The 26,477-nt window shown below is 51.4% G+C and overlaps 2 protein-coding genes across 5 annotated transcripts; one reads left to right on the forward strand and one right to left on the reverse strand.

The window, feature by feature from the left end:
* Uck1 (uridine-cytidine kinase 1) lies at window positions 1–5,091 on the forward strand. Of its 2 annotated transcripts, none has more exons than XM_008825577.2 (7): window positions 1–243; window positions 388–547; window positions 1,794–1,890; window positions 2,018–2,187; window positions 2,272–2,366; window positions 3,441–3,489; window positions 3,833–5,091. In XM_008825577.2, exons 1-7 carry the CDS (start codon window positions 139–141, stop codon window positions 4,012–4,014), a joined length of 858 nt encoding a protein of 285 aa, XP_008823799.1. In that variant the 5' UTR covers window positions 1–138; the 3' UTR covers window positions 4,015–5,091. The 2 variants fall into 2 exon arrangements, with proteins under 2 accessions (XP_008823799.1, XP_008823807.1); XM_008825585.2 differs by having other exon boundaries at window positions 2–243; window positions 2,045–2,187.
* Window positions 5,086–26,458, reverse strand: Pomt1 (protein O-mannosyltransferase 1). Of its 3 annotated transcripts, none has more exons than XM_008825548.2 (20): window positions 26,353–26,458; window positions 25,645–25,796; window positions 23,605–23,711; window positions 23,420–23,470; window positions 22,316–22,462; window positions 19,516–19,627; window positions 18,413–18,478; window positions 18,231–18,324; window positions 17,807–17,962; window positions 15,531–15,661; window positions 15,093–15,188; window positions 13,731–13,823; window positions 12,146–12,242; window positions 9,708–9,761; window positions 9,341–9,461; window positions 8,877–8,974; window positions 8,154–8,267; window positions 7,129–7,255; window positions 6,261–6,438; window positions 5,086–5,889 (listed from the first exon to the last, which is right to left on the reverse strand). In XM_008825548.2, exons 2-20 carry the CDS (start codon window positions 25,764–25,766, stop codon window positions 5,715–5,717), a joined length of 2,139 nt encoding a protein of 712 aa, XP_008823770.1. In that variant the 5' UTR covers window positions 25,767–25,796; window positions 26,353–26,458; the 3' UTR covers window positions 5,086–5,714. The 3 variants fall into 3 exon arrangements, with proteins under 3 accessions (XP_008823770.1, XP_008823789.1, XP_008823780.1); XM_008825567.3 differs by having other exon boundaries at window positions 9,669–9,761; XM_008825558.3 differs by lacking the exon at window positions 18,413–18,478 and having other exon boundaries at window positions 5,715–5,889; window positions 9,669–9,761.
* Window positions 26,459–26,477: the final 19 nt, after the last annotated feature.

The following is a 26,477-nucleotide window of genomic DNA, read 5'->3' on the forward strand; positions in this document are numbered from 1 at the left end:
TCTTGTGCGCATGCGCCGAGGGCCCCGGAAGCTGCGGTGCGCATCGCATCTGCTCCCCCCCCTCCCGGGGGCCCAACCGGCCCAACGGTAGCCGGGGCCGGATCGGGTGGATGTGGGGCCTCGAAGCCCGAGCCCGATATGGCTTCGGCGGGAGGCGGTGCCTGCGAGGGCTCAGGGCCGGAGGAGCGACCCCAGCCGCGGCCCTTTCTGATCGGGGTGAGCGGCGGCACGGCGAGCGGCAAGGTGAGCGGAGGGCGCGGGCCTCAGGGGGCGGCGGGCGCCCGCGTGGGGGAGGCCCCACCTGTTGCAGGGTCCCGGGCCGGTGATGGCGGCGCACCAGCCACTTCCGGCAGAGCCGCTAGGGTCCAGTGTGCGCTCTGTCCCCAGTCCACAGTGTGTGAGAAGATCCTGGAGCTGCTGGGACAGAACGAGGTGGACCGCCGGCAGCGCAAGTTGGTCATCCTGAGCCAGGACTGCTTCTACAAGGTCCTTACGGCGGAGCAGAAGGCCAAGGCCCTGAAAGGACAGTACAATTTCGACCACCCAGGTCCATCCAGAGTCTGCTTGGAGAGGAGGGGAGGAGGCTGGACTGCTGCGATGTGGGCTTTATGGGCGTGTGTGGGGTGCAGACTGCCAGATCAGGTCTGTGCACAGGTGTGTGTGTGTGTGTGTGTGTGTGTGTGTGTGTGTGTGTTGTAGACTGCCAGACCAAGGCTGTGGGTATATGCCTGTCCTCATGCTCAAGGAGACCAGAGAAGGCTATCCAGCAATCTGCTGTATCCCTCTCTCCACCTTCTCCTTTGAGATAAGATCTCTCACTTAATGTGGAGGGGAGGCTGACAGTCAGCAAGCTCCAGAAATCCTGTCTCTGCTCCTCACAGCACTGGAGTTATAGGTGTGCAGCCACACCTAGTTTTTAATGTGGGCACTGGGAATTTGAACTCGGCCCACATGTCAGGTCTGTGCACAGGTAGGTGTGTGTGTGTGTGTGTGTGTGTGTGTGTGTGTGGCATAGACTGCCAGACCAAGGCTGTGCAGAGATGTGTGCAAGGTGCAGACTGCCAGACCAGGGCTATAGAGTGGTGTGTGGGGGATACTGAATGCCAGGATGGGATTGTACTGGAATGTAGATGCAGTGAGGGGTCCATGAAGCTCAATGCCCCCTTAAACCCATGGGCAGTGGGCCCAAGTTAGGTCAGGAAACCTGGGGTCGCAAAACTTTAACTGGAGCCAGTTGGGAAGTCAGTAGTAGAGAGGTCAGGACTACTGCTCAGTGTTGAAATCTGCTCACTGTCCCTCCCTGCACCTTGCTTCCGAGGGGCCCTTTGCACACCCTACTGCCTGCATAGCTTTTGGATCCCCAGCTGCCTGGGGGCAAAGTCTTCAGAGGGCAGTTGTGGATGTAGAGGCTGATCTGGAGCTCAGGACTTTGGGCTCTGTTACCTGGTCTGAAAGACACCTGTGGTTCCTAAAAGTTGTATTAGCCTTTCCTAGGGACACATGATGAAGACTTGAAGCAGTCTAAGTGGTTATTCCCAGGTAACGAGAGGATCAGAGGCCCAAGCCCTTCCCTCCCCCCAGTGCTCGCTGGTCAGTCCAGTTCCTGGTAGGACAGCTTCATCCTTCATCCTGTGGTCTGCAGGACTTCAGGGGCCCTGCTCTGTAGTCTGAGAATGTGCTTGGGGTCCTTAGCACCCCTGGCCTCTAGCTATGCACCCCAGACAGATGGGGTTCCTTCCTGTCTACCTCACCAGGGCAGCTGGACTGTCTTGCTTTTTGCTCTGTGCTTGCAGATGCTTTTGATAATGATTTGATGCACAGGACTCTGAAAAACATAGTGGAAGGCCAAACTGTTGAGGTCCCCACCTATGATTTTGTGACCCACTCAAGGTAAGCATGTGGTTCTTAAAAGAGCGGGGACCTACACACACTGCCCTGTGGTGGATTCTGCCCCTGTCTGTTTCTGTGGACTACCCTCCAGTCAGGACTTCTGGTATTAAAATGGGCCATTGGGCAGGACCCATGTCCAACCTCTCCCTGGCAGGTTGCCAGAGACCACAGTGGTCTACCCAGCTGATGTGGTTCTGTTTGAAGGCATCTTAGTGTTCTACAGTCAGGAGATCCGAGACATGTTCCACTTACGTCTCTTTGTGGACACGGACTCAGATGTCAGGCTGTCTCGAAGAGGTAAAAGACCTGTGTGTCCCAGGCTGGGGTTGGCTGGGAGTCTTAAGGAGGGCTGAAGGTGGCACCTTGCTCCTGTTGCTGCAGTTCTCCGGGACGTGCACCGCGGGAGGGACCTGGAGCAGATTCTGACCCAGTACACCACCTTTGTCAAACCAGCCTTCGAGGAGTTCTGCCTCCCGGTACTGCCTTTATCCATTGGGAAATCAAAATGGGTCTCAGCTCTGCCCACATTCCCCACACTCAGTGCCCGCCTCTCCCCGTGTCTGCACTGTTTACCTCCTCTGTGTTTCGGGCTAGAGCCAAATGCTACCTGTATTGGCTGCTCCCCTCCCAACCTGGCCCGTGTGTGTCTTGCTCAGGACTTTTGTCTGTTTACTGAATGAATTTGTACCCCAGGGGCCGTGTCCTCTGGGTCATTATTGTAGACCAGATTCTAGGGCCCCCTGGGTCATAGATAGGAGTCTGCTGTTTTCCTTCTTTCTAAAGTTAGAAATCGAATCCATAGCCCTTCTCAAATTGGAGTGGGTTTTGTTTTCTCTTTTTGAGACAGGATATTTTTGTATCCCAGGCTGACTGAACTCATGACCATCTTCTTACTTTCCGTCTCCTGAGTGCTGGGATTTTAAGTGTGAGCCATTACTTCCAGCTTCAAATTGGAGTGGTTTTTTGTTTGTTTTGAGACATGGTCTCCATGTAGTTCAAGCTGGCCTGGAACTTGCTGTGTAGACCAGGCTGGCCTCATTCTCACAGAGATCTGCCCTCCTTGGGCTCCCCCTAGTTCAGCCATGTTCGCCTCAGCAACATCCTCTCCTGTTCCTCACTCCTGCTGGTCCCTCTTCAGTGGTCCTGCATTTCCTCATCAGAGTCTGCTGGAGTGTCACTGACATTAGGATGAATGAGCAGTGAGTGTAGGCAGGTGCCGTTGCCATTGTGTGTCTGTGAGCTGTGCAGGCCCATTATTAAGACTGCATGGCCTGCTTACTCCTCCTGGTGTTTGCAGACTGAGCCACAGTTCCAGAGGGCAGGCACTATGGAAAGATGCCACACCTGTCTTGGCCAGTGATTAAGCTATGAGCAGGCAAGCGCAAGCTTTGCCTTCTGCCCCATCTCTCGCCTGTCTGATAAGTGAGGCTTATCCCCCACCTGACTATGACATAAGCCTCTAGGCTTCATCCCCTGCTGTCACTCCTGGCCCTGAGCACCTTAGTCACCTGGGGAGGAAACAGCTTCAAGAGGCCCTTTGTGTCTTTCAGACCAAAAAGTATGCTGACGTGATCATCCCTCGAGGGGTTGACAACATGGGTAAGGAGGCTCCCGACTCCTGTCTCTTGAGCCAAGAAGCCAAGTGTGTGCCTGGGGCATGTCAGTGTTGTTTATCTGGGGTATAGGTTCATGTGCACTTTCCAAATACTTAAGAGCTTCTGGGAGGGGCCTGTCAGGCAACTGGGAGGTGTTTTCACCAGCCTGGGTTAATACAAGCCCTCATAGCAGACAGGGAGGGAGCTCTGCTGCTGTGCTGTCCTGTCCTGTGCCTTGTCTGCTGAGATGCGCAGAGCAAGGAGTGGCATGGATGGGGAGGGGAGCAGGGCGGGCCACAAGGGCACTGGGAGTGGACATGCTGAGTGCGCTCCGTGTGTACTTGCAGTTGCCATCAACCTCATCGTGCAGCACATCCAGGACATTCTCAATGGTGATCTGTGCAAACGGCATCGAGCTGGGCCCAACGGACGCAACTACAAGAGGACCTTCTCTGAGCCAGGAGATCACCCTGGGGTGCTGGCTGCTGGCAAGCGCTCACACCTGGAGTCCAGCAGCAGACCCCACTAAGGATTGGCATGTGTAGGTTCCCCATAGAGTCATGAGTTTTGGGGCTGGGCCTGGGGATTCCCACTTGTCCCTGAAAGTACAGGCAGGGCTTCCTCTCAGCATGTTCCAGGATGGCATTAGGACCAAGGCCTTCCTAGCTTGGGAGGGCAGACTTGTGCTGATAGATGGCATTCCTGTGTCCCCCGCTTCCTCTCATTGGAGGCGGCCAACAGGTTTCTGGGTTACGGAGAAGTCCCAGACTGCCTAGTAAGCCCTTGATGCTTGCTTCCAGAGGGATGCAGGATACACATTCTGGGGAAACTGAGGAAATCACCTGGGCACTGGCTAGCCCGGTGTTGATAGCGAACCACAGCCATGTTTCCCAGTATGATGTGCTTCATGCATAGACTGAGGAAGTTTTAAGACATGCTATCCATCCTTACTGTTTTGTGACTGGCTGTTTGTGACCTGTAAAACTAGTTTCATGACCTACTAGGCTTCAATCCAGTCTGAGGAGTCCTGGAGGCAGGAACCCGAGGGTCCACCTGGGTTGCTCTAACCAGCACACCTGATGCAAGGACTCATGGAAGTCCTGGGGCCTGAATGGTCCCCACATGGTGGGACAGATGCTAGCAGGCCAGCAGGTCTCTGTGGCTAGAACAGTGTCTACACAGTCTTGTAGCCAGGGGGCTGTCTGTGGATAAGCCACTTGGGTAGGCTCATGGCCAGCCATATACAGGCAGGCCACCTCCAGCCAGGGGAGCACTGGAGTATAGCTGGCCAAGAGAGCATGGCTGCCTGAAGCCAGCTAGTCTCACACACTGACCCTGAGCTCAAGGCCTCAACCAGGCCCTTCTGTCGTTTGTCTTCCCCCTGTCGTGATGGCCCTTTTTGGAAAAGTGTCCTTTGCCATCACCACAAGCTATGGCACAGGTCCCTCTCATTTCTTCCTGTTAAGTACAGCTCTGTGCTTCCCCACTCATAACTGCAGTGGAGCTGTGTTAAGCCCCAGCTGGTTTCTTTTAGCGCTATTGACAGTTTTGTTAAGCTGAAGCCTCTTTGGAGGGAGAATCAATAAATACCACCAAAAAATCAGAATCGACTTGTCTGTTTTTATTTGCATTAAGAAAGACCAGTTCAAGGCATGGAGGTACATGGATGATGCCCTGGCTGTGGAAGGTGAAGATGCTTGGTAAAGTCTCCCAGAAGGGTTTAAGTACAGAACAGTGAGGAGTCATGGTGTCCGGCAGTCAGATGCCACATAGGCTTCACAAAGTTCAACTGTGTCTGCAGACAGTGAGTTGACTAGGGCAACTCTGTGCCAAAGGCAGGGCTGAGACCCTGTTGGTAGGCATTATGAGGTTGGGCCAGGTCTGTGAACTCAAACACCAAGTCCACAGCTGGAGCGAGCCCCAGGCTCATCACTCGGGTCTCCTTGACTCCTTCACTGGCTGAGTGCTCTCCTGCCTTCATTAGTGGTTCTTACACTGGCAGCTCAGCTATTCCAGGGGCCTCATGGGAGATGTGGAGGGCGTGTTCTTCACTGTTTGAAGAGGAATAACTTGCTCAAAACATGGAGCTGCTCCAAAGGGCTGTTGGGGGGTGACGGCACATTAACCCCTGGAGTCCTTGCCAAGCCCAGCCCATCTGCCTGCCAAGGCCCTCTGCTGCTGGAAGACAAACTTGTTTCTAAGAGACTAATGCAGCACTCCTCTGGTTCTCTAGTGCTTTCGGATCAAAATGTCCCAGCTGTCTTTCAAGCGAAGGGCTCGGAGCTCGCCTGGTGAGAGTGACCTGTCCCCATAGGTCAGTGGGAGTAGCATGGTGGACACATGGCATGCGGAGGAGTACCAGGCTACAACCAGGGTGCTGAAGACGGTTCTTTGTAGGCGGGACCTGTAGGGGCAGAGCAGGGTTAGGGCAGCTGGCCTGCTTTCCGCAGCATCCCCACCTGGCCATGTTCTGGGAATCTGCTGCCCACCTGGGCACCTGTGGATTTCACCTGTGTCCCTCAGACCTCCTGGCTTTTCTGTGCCCTGACACCTTCCCTTTTCTGCCTGGGGAGGTAGATCATTCCCACGCTCCTCTCTGCTTCTGGGCTTGCCACAGCTCTACCCACAAGGCCAGAGGGTCCAACCCAAAGCTGTCTATCTACCTGCATCCTACCCAGTCTGGACAGCCTTGCTGTCCTGGAATGCCCATGCTCCAAGGTTGTAAAAGCCCTTCCCCATTTTCATGACCCCAATCCTTGAGCAGAGCAACCGCACCTGCACAAGTGGTCACTGACGTGCTGCAGGACGACTGGGAGCAGGAGGATCTGGAAGGTGAGTGCCGGCAGGTAGTGGTAGAGGAAGAGTGTTCTCTCCATCAGGAAGAAGGGCAAGTAGTTGGACGCCCAGCCACCAGTGCACAGGGCCCCAGCCATCACCCAGCGGGACCAGGCATCTGTGGGAGGGCACATCTCAGCAACACCACCATGGCTTAGTCTCTATGTCACAGTATCCTCAGCACCTGCTTTCTCCCCCTTCCCACCCTCGGGGAAGAGGGACTAGGTAGACTGGGCCATGGAAAGCTGCGGCTCCCTCCAGGTTTTAACACTCTTCTTCTGCAAGACTCCAGGCTTTGGGTGAAGCCAGGCTGAGCCCTGCAAAGTCTACTGCCAGTGCAGGGCCTGGCTGGTCTCAGCTCTACAGGGAGCCATGAAGGGTCTACATTCATTCACCAGCCCAGAACTGGAAGATAAGTCAGTAGAGAGACCAGGTTCCAAGATGAATAAGGCCACAGGGCTATGGTGCCACACTAATCCTAGCAGGCTTTGGGGCCAGGGGAGTTAGTTTTCTAGCATTTCCGTCAGCTGTTGACAACCACTGCCCCAAGTCTCCCACCACTGTTATGCTTCATCCAGCACGTCTGCATGCAGGCAAGCTGGAACTATGGTAGATGAGCACTCCTGCTTCATTGCGTTGTTGAAGCCTCAACTGTACCACGGATCTTAATTGCCACAGGTTTTCTCAGGGAACAAAAATCACCCAGTTCCTTACCTGCAGAAACAAAGAGGGGCCTCGGGCGTAGGACCTGGTAGGGCTGGGCTGTCACTATGCATAATGCATGCCCATCCAACAAGGAGACACTAACCCTCAGGAAGATGACAGACACGCCTTCGCCGGCAGAGCAGGTACCAGAGGAAGAGTAGACTGTAGGTTACCGTGGCCAGGCTGGCAGAAGCCCAGATCACGATGTTCCCAAGCAGGTGGATCTGAGCCTGAAAGCGAAGGGTAGCGGGGCTCACCACCTGCCCTCTGAGCACAGGGCAATGGTCATGAGAGAAAACACACTCGACACTTCAGCAGAGTCCAAACCACACGGGCACATTCTGGAACTCTCTGGCCTGACCACAAATCTGGATGAACCTGTGTCCAGTGGCACTTTCTGGACAAGAACTAATGTTGTCAGTTCTGTAAGTTAAAACTAGAAATTAGGTGTAAAGGAGATCTGAGGGGAGGGAGGTGTTGGGCATGAGCCCAGAGCCTTGTGCAGGCCAAGCACACACTGCTACTGAGATCTACCCCCAGCTTCGATTCATTTGAGCTGGTCTAAGTACCCAGCCTGGCCTCAAACATGATTCCTGTCTCAATCTCCAGAGAGCTGAGCCTACAGGTGTGTACCTTCATGCCTGGCTTAGATTCCTCTCTTAACAAGGCTCTTCACAGGAAGGTAACTCCAGAAAAAAATGCAGGTCTCCACACACACAGCTTGGGGTACAGCCCTGGGACCCGCTCCACGTGCCTCCTCTTCAGTAACCGCCCAACCATTCTATGCTCTTCGCCACTGGACAGGGTGGCGGACACCTTAGCGTTTCCTCCCCAGGTGACTCTGTGCCCAGGGCTGTGTCCACACAGCCCAATGCTGCTTTCAAGAGACAACAACGAGCTCGGAACGGCTCAGGGCAGCGAAATGGCTGCTTCTGGGAAATGCTTTACAAACTTCCTGCCAGGAACCGGGCAACAAAGAGCTTCCACAAGGGCCAAGCCTGGGTTTCCTTCAACCGGCAGCATGTGAGGCCTTGCTTGCTGGCACTGGGTGGAGTTGGGGGCCTTTGCTTTGGAGAAAGCTAGGACTCCAGCAGGAACTGTCCTGGGACTTCACACATGCTTGCTTACACTGGTCTTGGGGTGCAGCCAATAGGCGATGTTGGTGTCCAGGGTGACCCACTCTAGTGGGGTGGAGCTGTACTTGTGTTCAGAGTCTTCACTCTTCAGCGTCAGCATCTTCCACTGCAACAGAACAGAACAGGGTTGCAGAGGACAGTGGTGCGTGGCCCAGCTGTCATCATTTTGTCAAAGGTGTATACTAAACTGCTGTCCCTTGAACATGAAGTTCGTTTGGCTTGTATGGCAGAGGCAAGGCAGGCAGAATAAGCATTGCTGGCTGGGGCCCTGAACTCTCCCAGGCTGTAGGCACAGGATGGTGGCCTGGCTCCGTGGATTCCAGCTACCTGATCTGCAGACTAAGGGACAGGAGTTGTGCCTCCGAAGTTCAGTGCAGGTGTGGGCTCCCCTAGTCTCTGCCTGACTTCACTAGGGTTTGGCTAGCTCAGTACAGCCCATTTTGACCTGATGGGGGCGTAAGACACCCTGACAATGTTGCAGGGTCACACTGTCGCAGAACCTCAGAAATGTTCCTGACTCCAAAGCTACAGGGTGCATGTCACTAGGGTGCATGTCACTGAGCCAGGCAACGGAGGGACACTCATTTCTCTGGTGTCTGAAGTTCCAGGTTCAAGAATGGCTTTGGACTTCTGAGCTCAGCAGCCCACAGTGCTTTCATTGGTAGAAGGTAGCTTCCAGTAAGCAAGACTAGATCTCCCTCCACCCGCTTGTCACCTGCAGTTCTGAGAATCTGGCCATGAAGCTGAGGTTCCTGCTGATGTCCACCTGAGTAGGCAAATGCAGCTCCAGCTCCCTCTCCTCCTGTTCTTGGCCTGATAGAGCACACAGCAGAATACCAAGGCTGGGACACAGGAAGGCTAAAGAGCTGAGGACAGGCACTGCCAGCCTGGCCTCTCCAACAACCCACAAGGACACCTCTCCAAACTGTATCATTCCACTTGGTTCCCACCACACCCCAAATCCTTCCACCCAGTGAGGGACTTGAGCATACTGAGATGCATGAGTCCCTCCCCACAACCCCTCAGGACAAGCACCTGTATTGTCATGGATGGGGTGGGGGGGGATGGCAGCTGCTCAGTTCCTTCTAAACCAACAGCTTTGTTTCAAGGGTTTCCCTGAGTGTCAAATGGTCCACAGAGATGACCAGGGGCCTGTGACCCAGGGCTTGAGCAACTCACTTTTGCCATACCGGTGTTCCTCCACGTTCCACACCATGCTCTCATGGTGGCCCCGTGACTGTTTCTCCCCAACAATCTCCAGCTGCCGAAAGCCCCAGTCAGGGAGGTGAGCACCACTCAGCTGGCAAAATCGAGGATGGCAGTGAGTGTGGTGGGGACAGTCCTGCCTCAGCTGTGCCAGCAGACCCGCCCCAGTTGCCCCCAAGGAGCCCGTCATTGTACTATACACTCTAAACACCCATTCAGGAACCTAGGCTTGAACAGCTCCAGGAATAGTGTGGGGAGTCCAGAGCTTGATAGGCTGACTGACCAGGAAGCCACCCTTTACCTTCAAGACTACAGATGTGTTCACGTGCACAAAGCGCACCTCTGACAGGATGGTCTTCCAGGTGTCCCTGTCAGACTCTCTGTTCACAATATCCTGCAAAAACAGATCTTGTCAGGCAGTGGTGGTCCAGTAGTAGAGTACTTGCCTAGCACGCATGAAGTCCTGGGTTGTCCATCCCCAGTACCACAAAACAGTATAAAACAAACAAGGCTTCTCAGTTATTTCTTTTCTTTTCAAATCTCCTTAAATGTTAGAGACCAGTCACCTATCGCTTTTCAGCTTTTTGTCTAAGACCAGGTGAAGACCAGTCATCAAGTTATGAAATTAACATGAGCTTCAATTAAGCCAGCAGATAAGGAGAGCAGGAGGGGCTGATCCTGGGCTACAGACACTTCATGACCCCCACACTTCCCCACAACACAGTATGCTGGGCCAGCCCCAGGGAAAGGGCACTGTTCCGATCTTGGGCTGCGCAAGAGGCACTTCCCACAGGGACTCAAAAGCCACCCATCCAGTCACCAAGAGGACACAGAGCTCTAGCCAAAAAGAGGGATTTTCTTAGACCATATCCAGCCAAGGCAAGGCAGCTCCCGAGGTTAGACCAACTATGAGAGTCATTCAGGGAGAAATCCTGGCAGAGAGAACCGAAGCCTGAGCATTTTGCATTGTTACAGTCTGACATGCGGGAGCCTCACAAAGACCCATGATGAGAACCACAGATCTCCAGAGGCTGAGCAGGGGCCAGAGCCCAGAGCTGACAAGACAACCTGGGTCAGGTGGCAGCTACCTCCTGTTCCGTGAGCTCTACCTGACCTTTAACGCACACTCAAAGGGCTCCCAGGAGTCGGGAGGGAGTATTAGCAATGGAGCCACTAGTAATAAGAGAGCAAGAAGGGGAACCAGGCACAGCTGGGTCAGGTGAGACACAGCATCATTTCCTCAGAAACAGCTTCTATAAGGAGGGACATAGAACCTCTATCAGGCAGGCCCTCTGAGGAGAGGATGTGAACAGAATGTTCACAAATACACGTAGCACAGACAAGGCAAAAGTGGGGAAGACATGCCAAGTGTGCTGAAGAAAAGCAGTCCCCAGAGATGCAGACCTTTGCTGGGGGAACCAGCAGGGGACTGTATCAAGCAAGCCTGGCACTCCCCACGGAAGTCCAAAATGGAAGGGGCTGAGACATCAAGGCTGCTATAGTCAATCTAGAGCCAGGACAATATCCCCCAATACCCTCCCCCATGGAAATGACCTTGGTGATACTGGGTCAGGTCTGGAGCTGTATTCAGTGCTCAGATCATTGGACCCAGTAAAAAGGCCCAGTAACAGAACACTTTTTACACAGTACTTTTTCCAGGACACCGGACTCTGCAAGTGAAGCAAGCTACCTTACTGACCTGAAGAGAGGGTGACCACAGGCCTGGCTGCCTCCGTAAAATCCCCTGCTCCGACAACTAAAACTCTCAGCAGGCAATAGCCTCTTGCCAGGGTAACTGTGGCAAGTGGGCTCCCATTAACTATAGGTGGGGACTGGCTCAGGGGCTTCCCCTGGGTCACAGGGTGGCTGGAGCACAGGTTTCTTCCTCTTCCTGGAGGATGTCCCAGTTAGCTTTAACTGTCAACTCGATACAGCCTAGAGTCACTGGAGAAACGAGTCTCAACAATAGGATTTCCCAGACCAGATGGGCCTGTGGGCTTGTCTATGGGGAATTGTCTTGATTGTTAATTGATGTAGGAGGGCCCAGCCCACTGTGGGCGGCACCATTCCTGGGGCAAGTGGTCCTGGGCTGTATAAGAAAGCTAGCTAAGGCTAGGCATGTTGGTATATGCATATACCTTTAATACTAGCACTAGGGAGGAAGGGGCAGGCAGAGCTCTGTGATTGGTCTACATAAAGAGTTCCAGGCCAGTCAGAGCTACACAGGTCTCAAAATAAATACATACATACATAAATAAATAATAAATAAAAAAGCAGCTAAGCATGAATCTGGGAGTGAGCCGGTCACGCATTCCTCTATGACTTGTGCTTAAGCTCTGCCCTGCCCTCCCTGGAGGTCAGACTGTACTGTGAGCTGAAATAAACCCTTTCCTCCTGTGCTTCTTTTGGTCATGGTTTGTCACAGGAACAGAATGAGAGCAGACAGTGAACAGGTGAACAGGCCAGAGAGCACCTCCACCTGGCCCAGCCCTGTGACCCCAGAGAACATCAGGGGCCAGACACAGCTTTAGAATGCTCAGTTCCCATCGCTATGATGCACCAGAGCCCCCAGGATTCCTGTTGCACAGCCCAGGAAGTGTCTGCTCCCCATGGGACAGCTAAGACTTGTTCCGTGGTTTAAAACCACTCACCTACCCCATTTTACATCTGAACTAGTTCTCAAAATGCCCTTTAAATGTTCTGGATTAGAAGGCAGACACAGGTCACTGACAGTCATGCACCTGCTGTCCGAAGCAAAGCCCGCCATATGGAGCTCACCAGCTTCCAGAGGTTCTGGGCAGGCATGGAGATGTTGTAGTCTATGTAGCAGGAGACTTCCTGAGAATGGGGACTCAGTGGGGCTGCGACATCATGCCTGGAAGAGCAGAGCAAAGCAGAGCAATTTGTTACTCAGTGACTGTTTCAATAGGGGTAAAACACTGCCTTTCAGAACAAAGCTGGCTCTGCGCACTGAGGCTGGGGGAACCTGGCTGGAAAGGCAGCTCCACAGTGGCCACATCTCCAGGGGAGAGCCACACCAAGGGTGACTCTTCAGAGTTGCTGTAAAGCAGCCAGATGGATGTCACCATCACTTTTTGGACAGGCAGATCAAATCTCAGAGGAAAGAATGGCTGTCACAGAGGCTGGAAGCGTGGGTCTAAGAACTGGCCTGATGAGACACTGCCAAACCCTGGAAAGCAGTGCTGCCAGCCTGGGCCAGCACGTGCAGGACTGTCTCATGGTGGGAGAGCAGGCTGTCCTGTGTGGGCTCAACCTCAGCAGCCACAAGTACCCAGTCCTTCCTCTGGCAGGATCACACTTCATCACAAGACCTGCCAGGCACCCTGAGGGGCTGAGCCCAGCAGCGCACAGACACAACCTTGGTGGCCCTTCAGACAGCAGCATGTTGGCGCTGTGGATGGTGGACTGCTGGGCAAAGTGCTAGAATAAATGGGCAATGTGGAGGAACAAGGCCCAGGCAGGGTTTCTTGTAAGGTGGCCTTGCAGCATGCACCTGTTAGGTGTGGGGCTGGGACATTTCAGCAAAGGAGTGTAGAAGCCCTGAGGTGCTGCACTTGCTCACTTTGGGACTAACAAGGAGGCCAGGGTGATGGCTGAGGACAGAGATGGGATGCAGCCCACATTCTCAAGGGCCCACCAGGGCCCTGGGTGCCGTAAGGTAAGAGTTCAGAATGGAGTGGGTGGTAGGAACGAAATAAAAAGGAGGTGACCCTCCCCAGGGTTGTTTCTTGAGTTTGACATGAGATGTCCTGATGCAAGAAACATGGAAGGACAGAGTAGAGAGAGGAATCAAGGCTGGTGCCAGAGAAGGCACTGTATCCCCTCAGCCCAGCAGATTCTGGGGCAGCAGTGCAGGACAAATCAGATTCCAGACTGGCAAACCAACAAGGGAGACCATGACAGTCCAGGAGATGGGTGGGGGAAGGACCATAAGAAGAGAGCCTTCTTTGGTGAGGGTTGTGCCCAACGCCACCAAGAAGTCAACACAGACAAGGACTAAGATCATGTCAGTCTCCTTCACATCTCAGATGACCCCCGAACTGAGGTCTGCCTTCAACAACTTAAACACACTACTCCATAGAAGAGCGACCACCCCATTCGCTGTAGCAAATGCTGTAAGTAGTCCCTTAGTCTGTCACAACTGAATCTTGTTCCCGTGTTCCGGAAGGCATCAGTCCTTGTCCTCAGCCCCTCCCTTCAGCAGTGGCCCTGGGCCCTCTCCTGACAGCGAATGCCAACATGTGGCTGTGACACGTGGGAACTCAGCAGCGGTGTCCTGCTTTGCTCTGAACAGAGGTCCCAAAGGAATCCCAGGAGCGGGTGACACGGGTGGAGCGCTCACGTGTTGAGGAGGCGGGTGGTCATGCCGTGGACCAGTTGCACAATGTCCCCATGTCGCACAGGCCTTGGAGGGTTGTTCACCTCCAACTGATGCCTAGGAAGACAGCGCCGTCAGGATGACACCCAGCCCTGTGCTCCTGCACCATCAGCTCCCAGGGTGTGGCAAGACCCCTTAGTCTCCCAGCAGACACTGGGCGGTGTGTACCCTCAATGTGCCTGCACCTTGTGTGAGGTAATATTGTAAAGAACCAAGGCACAGATGTTTCATTTAACATTTTTTCAACCTAAGGTCACTTTCCAAATTGTCAAATGGGATTCGATTTGCCGTTCACATCTGTCTATGAAGAACATATCGGCTGACAAAAAAAACCCTTTGTTCAGACTTTCTTCATACTGCCCAGTAAAAGTACGTCAAGGGCCCGGTGCGTGGGCGGGAGCTGAGCTGAGGGCGGGAGGTTGCACACCTGCAATCCCAGCAAGCTGGGGGGGTGCACACCTGCAATCCCAGCACCAAAGCGGCTGAGGCAAGAAGAATGAGGTCAGGTGTGGGTATAAGGAGAGACCCTGTCTTAAAAGCAAATAAAACCAAAACTTCAGGTCCTATCAATTCCCCAACACTAAGCTGAGCAAATGCTGAGCAAATGGCTAGACAGGTCAGGCAGAGGCCAGTGTACCCCTCGCTCACAGTAGTGAGTGGAAGAAACGGACAAGCAAGCACAGATCTAGCTAGAACAGTATCAAGAGGGACACAAGCCAGCCTAGGAAAAAGTTGACAGTAGAGGAGGGGGGCAGCCTTTAGATGGACTGGCCTAGGAGCCTCCCCAAGGAGCCAGCCTTCACACACCTAGTAAGGGTGCAGACAGGTAGGTGTGGAGAGGGCCCCAGCCAGGCATGGTGTAAGGGTGCCGCTGGATGCTAGGGTAGGAGCTGCATGGGCAGGAGGGACTCTACCACCAAGGAAGCACAGGAAGGTGGGAACAGGAGAGTGCTCTGGTCAGGTTTCCTGGAGGCTGTGGTGCTGGGATGGGGAGTGCAGGAGTAGAAGCTGACTGCTGGTGGAGAGGGCAGGTGGAGCAGGACCTGGATATCCCAGGCAGAATCCTTACATCTAGACACAGGATGAGCACAGGGAGCCCACACACAAGTCACAATTCCTAGGGGGAGACACTGAATGGCAGGTCACTAGGGCCTGGAACAGCTGACATTGCACTGACTGAACGATGCAGGGACTCCAGGCTCAGAGGCTGATGATGGTGTTGGGCAGGGAGTGTGCGTGGAGAGGAAGCCTAAGACTGAGCCCAAGGCCCTGTCCAGTCATGCGGGGTGGTGAGCTCTGCTGCAGAGTTCCAGGACCCACACTCACCTCCTGGGATCCTTTACAATCCACCAGTTATTGATGTCTTTGAAGGGGTAGCAGGTCACTTGCTGCTGGTGGGAGCTGCCACGGCCATTCTCATATCTGTGAGAAGTCAACCAAGATGCCCTGAAGAGCCAGCCAAGACACGGGCTGCTCTGCTCTCCCTCAGTTTCTACAGATGGAAGATTTCTGCAGATGCCACCCAGGATGTGCCACCCAGCAACAGAGTCTGTGCATGCCTCAGAAGCCACTGGTGGAGATAGGGCCCTTGTGTGTCATGCCCCTCCCACTGTTCCACACAGACACAAAATTCATGGCACTGGGGCCCCGAAGTCCTGTTGCCTCCTGAACTTGTTTACAGAAAGTGAAAGTTTCAAGCATAAGCAACCTGGGAGACAACAAAATATTGTGTGGTCTGCAAACTAAAATGGTCACTTTCCTTACATCATGGGGTAGGTGTTCTGGTGGGAATGAAGCCAGCAGGGCAAGGGCTTGCCAAAGACGTTCCTCAGAGTGACCTGGGACCCGAAAGCCACCTCCAGGGGCTGGCCTTGGGTGATGCGGGCTAGCCCCCCCTAAGACAAATAGAAAAGGGCTCAGGTGAGCTCAAGAGAGACTAACAATCCTTCTACCATGTGGGTCCCAGGATTGAACTCAAGTGTCAGACTTGACGGCAGGTGCTCTTACCCTCTGAGCCATCTCTCTGGTCTAAGACTAACAATCATAAACTAGCTTTTGTGACAGCTTCTCTGCCGCCTGGGGTGACAGTCAGGGTAGTGGCAAATACTACTGTGTGATTTGTTGTAACTAACGCTCAAAGACTCTTCCTATTGAATTACAAATTGTAAGTATTTCCTGGCCGGGTACTTAGTCTTTCTATCATACATTCCTCGATCAGTGTCCTATGAGAGGGCAACGAGTATGTCTAAAAGAGGAGGAAATGAGACCAGGGCGAGGTGACGTGCACATATATCTGATGTTGGCAGAGCCAGGATGCTTGAGCAGGCCTGCTCAAGGATGTGCACCTCACCACGTGCCCCGTGCATTTTATAGGAAAGTAGCCTTTCCCTGACATGTTGGAACCAGAAATGTTGACAGTGAGCCTTGTCTGAAAGTCCAAAATCCAAAACGTTCTAGAACTGTCTTAGCATCATGTTGGCACTCAGAAAGTTCTAGAGATTGGAGCACTTGGATTTTGAATTTCTGTATTAGGGATATTTAATCTGCATATATAAAGTTCTCAAGAACTTTAAACTCTTATCAAGTAAGTCAGACTGGGACTCCAAGAAAGCCTGATCTCTCTGATTCCCACACAATTGGTATATTCAAAATTCCTTTAAATATACAGACATGGGGCTGGAGAGATGGCTCAGTTGTTAAGAGCACTGATTGCTCTTGCAGAGGACCTGGGTTTGATTCCCAGCACCCACATGGCGGCTATGAACCATCCTTAACTCCAGTTCCAGGGGAATCTGAAGCCCTCTTCTGACCTCCACAGCACTGCACGACATGGGTGCACACACATACATGCAGGCAATACACTCATACACTAAAATAAAAATAATAAACCGGGCGTGGTGGCGCACGCCTTTAATCCCAGCACTCGGGAGGCAGAGGCAGGCGGATCTCTGTGAGTTCAAGGCCAGCCTGGTCTACATAGTGAGTTCCAGGACAGCTGGGGCTACAGGGAGACCCTGTCTCAAAAAGGTCAATGTGCAGACCCAGATTGAAAAAATACAGTAACATGCAGGCAACGGCAGATCAGGAGCTGAGCAGCCCGTGATCACAGGGAGAGAGGCAGCTTTCAGCATTTTGCTCAGAGGAGCTGCAGCTCTCTAAATGTTCTTTCTGGATCCTGATCAGAGTACTTGGTCCATTAAGATTTGGGGTGCACGTCATGATTCTTGGATCAAGGGAGAGGTCATAACGACCTCCTCTTCTTAAAAAAAAAAAACAGACCTGTGCCAGGTGTGGTGGCGCACGCCTTTAATCTCAGCACTCAGAAGGCAGAGGCAGGCGGATCTCCGTGAGTTCAAGGCCAACCTGGTCTATATGGCAAGTTACAGGACAGCCGGGGCTACAGTGAGACCCTGTCTCAAAAAAGCCCCCCAAAAAAAGAAAAGAAGAAAGTACACAGAGACGTGCCTTCTTCCTTCCTTCCCTGCTTTATTTTTGGTCTTTTTGAGACAGAGTCTTCCTGTAGCCCCAGCTGGCCTGGAACTCGCTATGTAGAGCAGGCTGGATGCTATCTCATGAAGTTCCATCTGTCTCTGCCTCCCTCCCAGGTGCTGGGATTAAAGGTGTGCCTCATTTCTTGATCTTTCCTTTCTTACTCTCTTGCCCCTGTTTATCTATCTATCTCTCTATCTCTCTATCTCTCTATCTCTCTATCTCTCTATCTCTCTATCTATCTATCTATCTATCTATCTATCTATCTATCTATTTATCATCTATCCATCCATCCATCCATCCACCCACCCACCCAGCTAGCTACCTACCTACCTATTTGGCTTTTTAAAACACAGTCTTGCTAGATAGCCTTGGCTGTCCTAGAATAGACCAGGCTGGCCTTGAACTTGTGGCAATCCTCTTGCCTCTGCCTACTGGGAGATGGGATTTAAAGCATGTACCACCAAGCTAGGCTCTGACACTGTTTAGATAGAAACTTTGAGTCTATGACTCTCAGTGCTCTGAAGTGGTCTGGTCATCCTGCTTCTCACCTCCAGGCTGGCTTGGAAGGCACTGGACATGACTTGGTCATGAGGCCCAGAGCGGTAGAGCAGCATCAGATGGACATAGAAGAAAAGTAAATACAGGACAACTGGGACGACCAACAGAGCCACTGCTCTGGCAAGCAAGTGACAGAACACACAGACCTGCCAGGGGATGAGAGGAGAGGTCACTTCCCATCTGTGGAGAGGTATGTCCATTTCCAGACACAGCATGCAGGTTGGAAAAGTTAGTAAGAAGCCCCGCCTCCCACGCAGAAGCACTGCAACTTGGAGGTGGGGTTCCCCCCGCCCCCACCCCCATCTGCTCCCAAAGTCCTGAGGACCCACTTCTTTATGCCAACTCCTTCCCAGGACAGCCCTACACCTTAAGCCCAACATGGATCAGTCTAACAGCACTACTACCAATACCTACATTTGACAGAGTTTGGTCTCCAATCAGGTGCCAGGCATGGACAGCTGCAACACCGAGCACCAGAAAGTAGGTAAAAATTCCCATGTATTTGATACTGAAAAGATGAATTGAGACAAGGTTGCAATGAGACATGTAACGTCACAGAGGGGAGAATAGGATCTAAGTTAGGGGCTCTAACTCACCCAACTGCACAGGAACAAGAGACCCCGGTCATCACCAGCCACAGCCACCAGCGCAGTGAGAAAGGGCTGGGATGAAACAGAAGGACAAGGTGCTCACAGGGCTCCTCCCGCAATAGAGGAGGTGCACGTGCTGTGAGCGGTCTCTGGGTGGGCTGGTCCTACTGAGCACCAGCCACGGTAAGAATCCCCATTCCCCAGTTTTGGTCCCAGCAGAATTTTTCTTTTTGCTAAGAAAAATTTTCTAGGAAAATAAGGATGTATTTATAAATATTAGGGTTTCAAACCACAGCAGCCCTCCCCATCTCCAACAGGGTCTCATGGACTTCAGATTTCCCAAGCCCCAGAGAAAAGGGAACCGAGTTAAGTACCCTAGTCTTTGAAGTCAAGGGAAGCAGACTCTTCTAAAAGGCAGCTTGCCTTTCCTTTGATCTCCGAAGACAAGATAAGCAATTCCACCTTTTAACCAGAGACTTTGGGAACTGCTTTAGCACAGCAGCTTTTCCCTTATCTTAAGAGGACAAAAACAAACCCTTCCTGACCCAGATCCCAGCTGGGAGATGAACAGAGCAGGGTTTACAAGCCCCGCTTTTCCTGCCCCCGCCCCTAATTTTTTCCAAAAGACTTCCTGTCTTCTGTACCCCGAAGCCCCCTTATAAAAGCCCCAGCTCACAATCCGGGGCTGACATTTTCCCTTCCCCGAAGGGAACATGTCCCGTGTGAAATAAAACTCTATCGCGATGAGAGTTTGATCTATGTCTTGGTGCTTTTTCCCCAGATCAACTCTATCTGTTCATTCTCCGGCTACTTTTTACCTATCAGTAAAGTCATGGGCTAAGAGTTGACCCCCAAGTGTTAGGAGACCAAAGGCATTCAGCAAGCAACTCCTCATGATAAAAGACATCAGAACCCAACCAGACCCCGGCATGGTGGTGCATGCCTGTAATCCCAGCGCTGTAGAGGCTAAGGCCAAAGGACTGCCACAAGTTCCAGGCCAGTCAGGGCCACATAGCAATACCTTGTCTTAGAAAGAAGAGAGGAGAGAAGAAACCACCTAGAACTGTTTTTCCTCCTGAACTATGAAAGATGCAGCCCATTTTCCATACCTGTGTGTTTGGGAGTTGAAGAACTTCAGGTAGGACAACACGGCCAACAGATTAAAAAATATTAGCAATGACTCCAAAAGCACGAGCCTGGACTGAGTGATCAGGGCGTTCTCTGTTAGAGACAAAGCACAGGTAAGCACAGGTAGTACAATGAGTGAAGATAGCCAGTCACAGGGGAGGCAGTCATCTCTCCACAGAGACAGGACTGAGGACACCAGGCCCACGTGTGCTTACACCCCTTATATGCAGAGGCAGGGCATTTGTGTCTAACCCACACGTGTCCTGATGCATATTTTCAAACATTTTAAGATTACTTAAAAGCAGCTGGGCATGGTGGCGTAAGCCTTTAATCCCAGCAGAGGCAGGTGGATCTCTGTGAGTTCAAGGCCAGCCTAGTCTACATAATGAGTTCCAGGCCAGCTGGGGCTACTGGGAGACCCTGTCTCAATAAAGAACCCCCGCCCCAAAAAAAAGATTACTTAAAAGCTCTACTACATAGGGCTGGAGAGATGACTCAGTGGTTAAGAACACTGGTTGTTCTTGCAGAAGACCTGGGTTTGAATCCCAGCACCCACATGGCAGCTAACAACTCTGTAACTCCAATCCCAGGAGATTCGACAGCCTCTTCTTGTTGGGGACTCCTGCTGTGTAAAGTAGCAGTCTCTTCATGTCCGGAAAGCCCACGGGCTCGGATTCAAATGCAGAGACTCCTTTTTCAGCAGGGTGCTTTTCTGGCATCTTCCTGACTTGTCTTTTGAAGTAGCCGCCACAAAAACATAGCCTCGGGCTCTGGAAATGCCAGGCTTTCCTGTGTGATTTTTCAGGCAGTCTGGCAGCCTGGCAGGAGCTTACTTCCACATGTAAATGGGGCATCCTAAAAGTACCTATCAGCTAAGGTTTTTACTACCACCCCCATGGTATAAGTGTCCTGGTTTTTCCTCAATAATTGGAGCTGGAGCTGGATTACTAAGACTTGGAGCTGAGCAGAGTCAGGAGAATAAAGAGCTGTAACACGGACTAAGCTGAGTCCCGTGTCTTATTGCCTACGATCCAGCCTCCCCAGGGGGCGCTTTCCTTCCGTCATCGACTCATGGAAACCCAGCTTTAGCCGCCTTGCACCTTCCCGCGTGATCCAGCGGCGGGTAGATTTCACATCTCGAGGAAGTGCACGGGTGAAATTAGGGCGGAACTCGGCCAGGCCAGGCCCGGTAGCAGAGGGACTCACAGTGGAGAAGCAGGGGCCTGCCAGCAACGCGCTGCAGGACCCGCCGCCTTCCCGGTGCGCACAGGGGACCGGCGCCACGTTAGCAGCTGGTGCCCCGAGATCCCTGCGCACCCCATATCTTCTGACCTCCGCGGGCATTGCACGACATGGGTGCACTTACCTACATGCAGGCAATACGCGCATACACTTTCTGTAACTCCTGTTCCAGGGGATCTAGCACCCTCTTCTGGCCTCCATGGGCATTGCATGATACGGGTGCTCTTGCATACAAGCAGGTAAAACACTTGTCCACAAAAATACAAATAAGCCCAGTATGGTGCTGCATGACTTTAATTTGAGCACTCGGGAGGCAGAGGCAGGTGGATCTCTGTGAGTTCAAGGCCAGGTTGTTCTACATAGTGAATTCCAGGCTAGCTGGGGGCTACAGGGAGACCCTGTCTCAAAAAGACCAAAAATAAACATGCAAATTAAAAAAATATATACTTATGTATGAATGTATGTATGAATGACAACTTTTGTTTGTTTGGTCTTTTTGAGACAGGGTCTCCCTGTAGCCCCAGCTGTCCTGGATTCACTATGGAGACCAGGCTGGCCTTGAACTCACAGAGATCTGCCTGCCTCTGCCTCCCGAGTGCTCACAGAGATCTGCCTGCCTCTGCCTCACGAATGCTGGGATTAAAGGCGTATGACAACTTTTGGGAGCCAATTCTCTCCTTCCATCATGTGAGACCAGGGGATCAAATTCAGGTCATCAGGCTTTGTGGCAAGCACCTACACCCGATGAACCATCTCACTGGACCTCTTTGGGTATTTCTGATCCATAGTTGGTGGAATCAGAAGACCCAGAACCCTCAGAGAGAGGCTGGCTGCATTTAACTAAGGCAAAGGCAACATTCCAGGTGTCACAGAATGTTAAAGCTGGAAGTTCAGGAACAGGATGGCTGGTAGGGGCCTGCTCCAGAGCCACCAAGGCAAGCTCTTAGGTCTGAATCATAGTTGCACCTATGTTAACCTGGGTGTGTCAGGTGACTTTTCTGAGCCTTTATTTTTCTTATTTGCTGAAGGAATGCCAACTCGTAGAGCTGCAGTGAGTGCTAAAATGTGATGTGGGCGCAGGACCTCATATGGAATCATCATTAAATTAACACTATTTTTTGTTTTCTAATCCAAATTTTCATCCAATTTAATCTAGCTGAAAGAGGATCCATTAATTTAAGAGTCCATTTCAACTGGCTGAGGCCTGGGAGATGGTAGAAAGCGGCAAGTTCTCAGCTCCTGATAACTTGTTTGGAGCTAGAGGTGATCGTTGATGACGTGTGACCTGGAGCACTGTCTGGAAGCCCTTACGTCCAATATGGCCACATCTCCACTACTAATAGAGTCTGATCGTACAGGAGTCCCATAGTCAGGGAAGTTTCTAGGAGTAGAGGTCAAATCTGAATGAAGCACATGTGTTTCCTATGACAACACACATACCAAGACCATGACCTCTCCTATCCTCATGCCAAAATGTCACAGTGCTTGGTTCTTCCCTGTACTATGCCAAGGGCAGGTGGGCAGGGGTCCAGGCCTTACCAATGAGCATCAGCAGGGCAGCTCCCATGGCAGTACAGTGGGAAAAGTGGAGCTCCAATACTATCTGGTAGGCCATGGGGACAGATAGGGCCCCTGCAAGTGCTGGCAGCAGACGCAAGGACCACACAGGCACGTTGCTACTGTACTCTAGAAAGGGAATCACACCGATTAGCAGAGCTGAGAGCATGGTGCACACACCATCTTCACACATGGCAGGTTCTAGACTGACATGCAAGGCCACAAAACTGGGGAGCACATTAGCGACTGAGTATGCAAACTTTGAAAGGCTTTAAAACTCGCTTTGGGCACTCACGAGGCAGAGGCAGGCGGATCTCTGTGAGTTCAAGGCCAGCCTGGTCTACATAGTGAGTTCCAGGGCAGCTGGGGCTATTTCAAAAAGGCAAACAAAAAGAAAAACAAAAACAAAAACCTCGCTTTGGAATTTTTGTTGTTGGTTTTTAGAGACAAGGTCTCAGTATGTTATCTAGGCTGGTCTCAAACTCCTGAGAGTGGGTGACCCTCCTGCCTCAGCCTCCTTGGGTAGTGGGGACTGTAAGCATGTGCCACCATGTGCCCAGCTGCTTTGAAAGTAGCTTTCTTTGTACAGTTGAAGAAGCAGTTTACCAAGCACAGGAATGAGGAGAAAGGAGTATGAGATTAATATCTGCTTAATTTACCCAACCTACTTCCAAAAACATCGTGACAAGACACAAAGTTTACACATATAAAAGATAACAGCCATCAAATGCCAGAGGATACATGTCACAACTAGGGCTAAAATAACTATGAAAAATACTTTTATATTTTTCAAATATTTTTCCAGCTTTTCAAAAGACATTCATTTGTGCTTAAATTGAGATCCTTGATTCAGATTATAGCAATTTTATTTATTTATTTTTTTGAGACAGGGTCTCGTGGAACTAGCTATGTAGACCAGGTTGGCCTCAGTCTCACAGACACCCTCCTGATTCTGCTTCCAGAGTGCTGCTATTAAAAGCCACCACACCCAGTTATATAAATGGCAATTGTTAATCCCTATGAAAGTCATCCTCTCTCCACTCTATCATGTACACATTAATAAGGAAAATCAAAATCATCTTTTACCTGCTCCAATTCTGTTCCACAAAAAGTTACCATCGAATCCTCCTAAATAACCTAAAACAGGAAATTGAAATATGGAATATATTTGTAATATGGAAACAAGGTAGAAAATAAGACATGATTTTTGTCCTTGAGAAATTTCACTCCATAGGCCGGAAATGGCTGTTTCTCTTACTAATGAATCCTACCTCCTAAGGCTAGCAGCATGTGGCCAAATGGTGGTCCACTGTCATCCAGAAAGAAGATCCTCTTCATGTAAAAAGAAATGTACTGCCCATAATACACTTCATCAAAACTGGAAGAAACCAAAGACAAATACCACTATAGAAATCTTAATGTAAACAACAGGTGGGAGGGCAATTACGTGTTTCCAGTGTGTTTCCACTTCTGGGAGTGAACAAGTCAGATCCTCAGTCTGACTCTGTTCTGTTCCCAAATACTAACACATACGCATGTATAGCATCATCCAGCTCATAGGAACTCAGTGGTGACATTCACTAAACACAGCTGGCATTCACGGTGCCCGCCTCATACAGATCCTATTTCTCTCTCAAGCTCTCCCATGTATGTGGTATAAGGGGATATGTGTACACATGTTTACACACATGTGGGTGCACATGCATGTGTGTCTGTGGAGGCCTGAGGTTGACATCAGGTGTCTTCCTACATCACTCTCTACCTTAGCTATTGAGGTGCAGTTGCTCACTGAACCCAGAGCTTGCTATTTTAGTCTGGCTAGCCAGCTTCCTCCAGGGATTCCCTGTCTCAATCTGTAGTGAACTGCGATTACAGGTGGTCACAATGCCCACATGGCATCTAAGTGAGTGCTAGGGATTTGAACTTTTGTCCTCACATATGCATGCTTTACTCACTAAACCATCTCCCTAGCTTTTTTTTTTTGCTTTGCTTTTTTTTTTCTTTTTGAGACAGGGTCTCCCTATAGCCCCAGCTGGCCTGGGACTCACTTTGTAGACCAGGATGGCCTTGAACTCAGAGATCCGCCTGCCTCTGCCTCCCAAGTGCTGGAATTACAGGCGTGTGCCAACATGCCCAGCTCTCCCTAGCTTTTCATTTAGGTGTGTATGACTGCCAACTTGCTGAAGGACCTCATTGGGCTTGAGGTTAATCCTACCTCACACCCTCCCCAGCACATATCTAGTGGTGAATTGGAATTAGACCTAGTGACCCAATGAAAATGCTACAAGTGTGAAAGGAAGAAAAGTAGGAAGTGATCCCACTGAACGCTTTTCAGAACAAGAAGGCAATCTGATCACATCTAGAACTGCTGTCAGTTCTTAGGCATGAAAATGCTACTGCGGTTATGTGGTTTAAAAATAAATCCTCAGGCTGGGCGTGGTGGCACATGCCTTTAGTCCATAAATAAATAAATAAATAAAAATAAATAAATCCTCATCTTTCAGAGATATCTACCAAGTTATTCACAAATGAAATATAATGGCTAAGATTTGTTTCAAAGTAACTCACAGTGGAGAGGGGCTAGCTATGAGTGATTGCTCAAGCTGGGCAGTGAATGCCCTGGTGGAGAGATCACTATACTTTCTACTTGTGTATATATTTGACATTTCCTATAATAAAGAGAGAATCCCTGTGTTAATTCACTCATTTACAGAGCACCATTTCCCCTTATGAACAAAACCAGGCTTCCTTCCAAATCCATCAAACCTCTGCCCTTCAGTTATTTATTTATTTTTATTTTATTTATGTGAGTGTACTGCCTACATATAGGTAGGTGCATCCATGTCTTGCAGTGCCCTCTAAGGACAGATGCCCCCAGAGGACAGAAGAGGGCATCAGATCCCCTGGAACTGGAGTTACAGGCAGCTGTCAGTCACCATGTCGGTGCTGGGAACTGAACCCTGGTCCCCTGCAAGAGCAGTCTGAGCTCTTAACTACTGAGCCATCTCTCCATCTCCTGCCTTTCAGTTTTTAAAATGGAAAAAGCTAAGGCTGGAAATTAGAATGTCTTCTACTGTATCTGTTTAATAGGCCAAGTTTCCTTATTAGAGCTCTGTGGACAAAGACTGTAGAAAGCTCTGTAGAGAAAGGTATATACTACAGGGGCTGTCCTGGGGACAAACTGACAGCATGCACCATCAAGAAGCCCAGAATTTCTCTCCCTTTTGCACTTTTTAACAAGGTTTTTCGGATCACTCATCACATTGCTTCTTAGATCACATCCCCCAACCCCAGGGAGATGTTTGACTTACACCACAGCCCTAGGGTAGGTGAGTTGCCAGAGTCGGCTCAGTAGCCCCAAGCCAGTAAGAGCTACCAAATTCAAGTTGATATCAGCAGTCACCACGAGAGGGCGCCTCAAAAACCCCAACATCTTGTAGAAAAGCAGGCAGGTCAGGACATTCTGGAAAAGAGGGGACGAACTGGCATGAGTGAGTGTACAGCGGTCCTGAAGAGGTCGAAAGGGGGCTACGAGGATCCTGAAGCACCAGGTGGGCTGAGGACAGTTGGAAGGAGTCTCCTAGAGTACACTCGTTGGGAGGTCACTGCGTGTTTAACCCCAGGGTCCACGGAAGTCAGGACTCTTCGAACTGGACATTTGCTCACTTCCACAGTTCGTTGCACAAACACCTGCTGGGCATTTGCTAGGATCCAAGCTATGTCCTCTGATAGTGTGACCCCAGGCTACTCCGAGTATCGTAGGCCGCCACTGTAGCCCCCTGACCTGTATCTTCCCGAGCCCCTTCCCGCCCCTTCCCCAAGTGCACCAGCCCCCAGCTTTCCTGTCCTCTCCCCGGGGCATCCCTCTCCTCCTGAACGTGCCCGGAATCCCTTCTGTCTCCGCAGCTGCACCCGACCGGCGGCTCTTTTTCCTCCTTTGCTCGGCCAGGACCCGACCTAGCGCGCCCCAGACTCCTAAGTCCCAGCTGGGCTCTCGAATCTGACACCCCAAAACCTACTAGCGTTTTTTCGAGTTGGGCAGAGCCGCTCCCCAACTGGGGCCAAGCCGGCGAACCCCGGAGGAGGATGGACCGTTGGGCGGCGTAGGCGGCTCGAGTCTCGATTGGCCGTGTCTGGGCGGTCC

Source organism: Nannospalax galili, unplaced genomic scaffold (assembly GCF_000622305.1).
Source record: "Nannospalax galili isolate Female #2095 unplaced genomic scaffold, S.galili_v1.0 scaffold290, whole genome shotgun sequence".
Taxonomy (NCBI): Eukaryota; Metazoa; Chordata; class Mammalia; order Rodentia; family Spalacidae; genus Nannospalax; species Nannospalax galili.